Source organism: Tympanuchus pallidicinctus, unplaced genomic scaffold, assembly GCF_026119805.1.
Source record: "Tympanuchus pallidicinctus isolate F22 unplaced genomic scaffold, pur_lepc_1.0 scaffold4, whole genome shotgun sequence".
Lineage (NCBI taxonomy): Eukaryota > Metazoa > Chordata > Aves > Galliformes > Phasianidae > Tympanuchus > Tympanuchus pallidicinctus.
Genome location: NW_026294758.1, coordinates 37,091,025 through 37,093,048, shown reverse-complemented (window position 1 = coordinate 37,093,048; position 2,024 = coordinate 37,091,025). Strand labels below are relative to the sequence as shown.

Genomic DNA, 2,024 nt, shown 5'->3' with positions numbered 1-2,024 from the left:
AGCCGCGGCCGCGGCCGCCCCGCTCGCCTCCCTCCCGCCGCCGTCAGCGCTCGCCTCTGCCGCAAACTTTTTCTGGGGACGCCGGACTGAGCGGTGAGAGGGGCGTTCCGAGTTCCTTCCTCCCGTCTCTGCAGAGTCCCGGGGTCATTTCGTATCCCCTAGTCCTCGGTGCGTGCGGGGCAACGACTCCAGCGGAGAGTGCGAGAGGGCAGCGGTGACGCCCGAGCGAGCCGGCGGCCTCCCGGAGCAGAAGGGGGACACCCGCAAGGGCCAGGAAAAGCCCCACACCCGCGCCCCCACGGCCCAGCGGTCCGGGAACGGGGCGAGGCCGCCCGAGGGAGCTGAGCGCTGATCTCGCGGAGCAGCCGCGGTCGCGCGCGGTCCGTGCGGGCGACTCCCACGATGTAGAGGCGGCGGCGGGACAGGGCAGCGCCGGACGCAGTGTCCCCATCCCGCCGTGCGGCACCGGGGCCAGCGGCCGGGAAAGAACGGCTGCGGGGCGGCGATGCCCAGGCCGGGGAAGAGCTCGTACAGCGACCAGAAGCCGCCCTACTCCTACATCTCGCTGACGGCCATGGCCATCCAGCACTCGGCCGAGAAGATGCTGCCCCTGAGCGACATCTACAAGTTCATCATGGAGCGCTTCCCCTACTACCGGGAGCACACGCAGCGCTGGCAGAACTCGCTCCGCCACAACCTCTCCTTCAACGACTGTTTCATCAAGATCCCGCGCCGTCCCGACCAGCCGGGCAAGGGCAGCTTCTGGGCGCTGCACCCCGACTGCGGGGACATGTTCGAGAACGGCAGCTTCCTCCGCCGCCGCAAGCGCTTCAAGGTCCTGCGGCCCGAGCACCACCTGCCCGGCGGCGGCGGCGGCGGCGGCGGAGCGGGCGGCGCTGCGAGCGGAGGTCCCGGGAAGCCGCCGGCGCCCGGGGGCCCGCACATGGCTCACTACTTCCATCCGCACCCGCCGCCTCCGCCGCCGCCCCCGGGCAAGGTGCCGGGGCTGGCGGGCCCCGACGCGGCCGTGGCCGCCGCCGCCGCCGCCGCCGCCGCCGCCGTGGGGAGGCTGCCGCAGTTCTCGCCCTACGGCAGCAGCCAGCCCTCGGGCTTCAAGCATCCCTTCGCCATCGAGAACATCATCGGCAGAGATTACAAGGGCGTGTTGCAGGCCGGCGGGCTGCCGCTGGCCTCGGTGATGCACCACCTGGGCTACCCGGTGCCCAGCGGTGTGGTCGGCTCCGTGTGGCCCCACGTCGGGGTGATGGACCCCGTGTCCGGCGTGCCCGTGTCCCCCGACTACGGACCCTTCGGGGTGCCCATGAAGGCGCTCTGCCATCCGCCGGCGCAGACCATGCCCGCCGTGCCAGTGCCCATCAAGCCGGCTCCCGCCCTGCCCACGCTGACGGTCGCCGCCTCGCAGCTCTGCCCCGCCGCATCCCCGGCCTCCGCCGCGCTCCTGGAGCAGGCGGCGGGCGCCGCCCCCGAGGCCAAGGGCTCTCTGCACTCCGTACTGGTTCACTCCTAAGGGCCGGGGCCGGGGGCACGGCGGCTCCCGGGACGGAAACGCGGGGAACACGCGGGGCCCAGTGCCCCTCGCCCTGCGGTGTCTGTGTTTGTGTTGTGTGCAATCAGACTTTATATGAGCCAGGTCGCAGGTAAGAGCTTTTATCGTCGTTGCATATCTTTAGTGACGGGGAGGTGATGCGGAAAGTCAGGGTCGGGCCGTGCAGGAAGGATTCGGGACGGCCGGGGCTCCTGTCGGAGTTTCCCCTACGGACTCGGGGTCTGCCGGATAGCGGGACGGGAGCAGCGGGCGGGCGAAGCCGCCCCTGCGCTCTGTCCTTCCCCGCTCCGTCCCCAGCTCTGCCTCCAGCAGCGCCCGCTCCGCGGCGTGGGGGTCCCGTTCCGAGGGAGGCGGCCGACACGCGGGTATCGCCGCTGGGCCGCGGGGAGCGAAGTGCTCTCCGTTTGACGAGTGAGCTCTGAGCTGCTCGATTAATTAGTGGGGATTTAAATGACAA

At 71.2% G+C, this 2,024-nt stretch overlaps 1 protein-coding gene across 1 annotated transcript; it reads left to right on the top strand.

Annotated features, from left to right (window-relative positions):
• Window positions 1-505: 505 nt before the first annotated feature.
• FOXB2 (forkhead box B2) lies at window positions 506-1,528 on the top strand. The gene has a single exon (XM_052700782.1). It carries the CDS (start codon window positions 506-508, stop codon window positions 1,526-1,528), a length of 1,023 nt encoding a protein of 340 aa, XP_052556742.1.
• The last annotated feature ends 496 nt before the right edge of the window (window positions 1,529-2,024 follow it).

What these genes read in the sequence shown, in the direction of transcription:
- FOXB2 (XM_052700782.1), top strand. Translation starts at nt 506, where the DNA reads ATGCCCAGGCCGGGGAAGAGCTCGTACAGCGACCAGAAGCCGCCCTAC.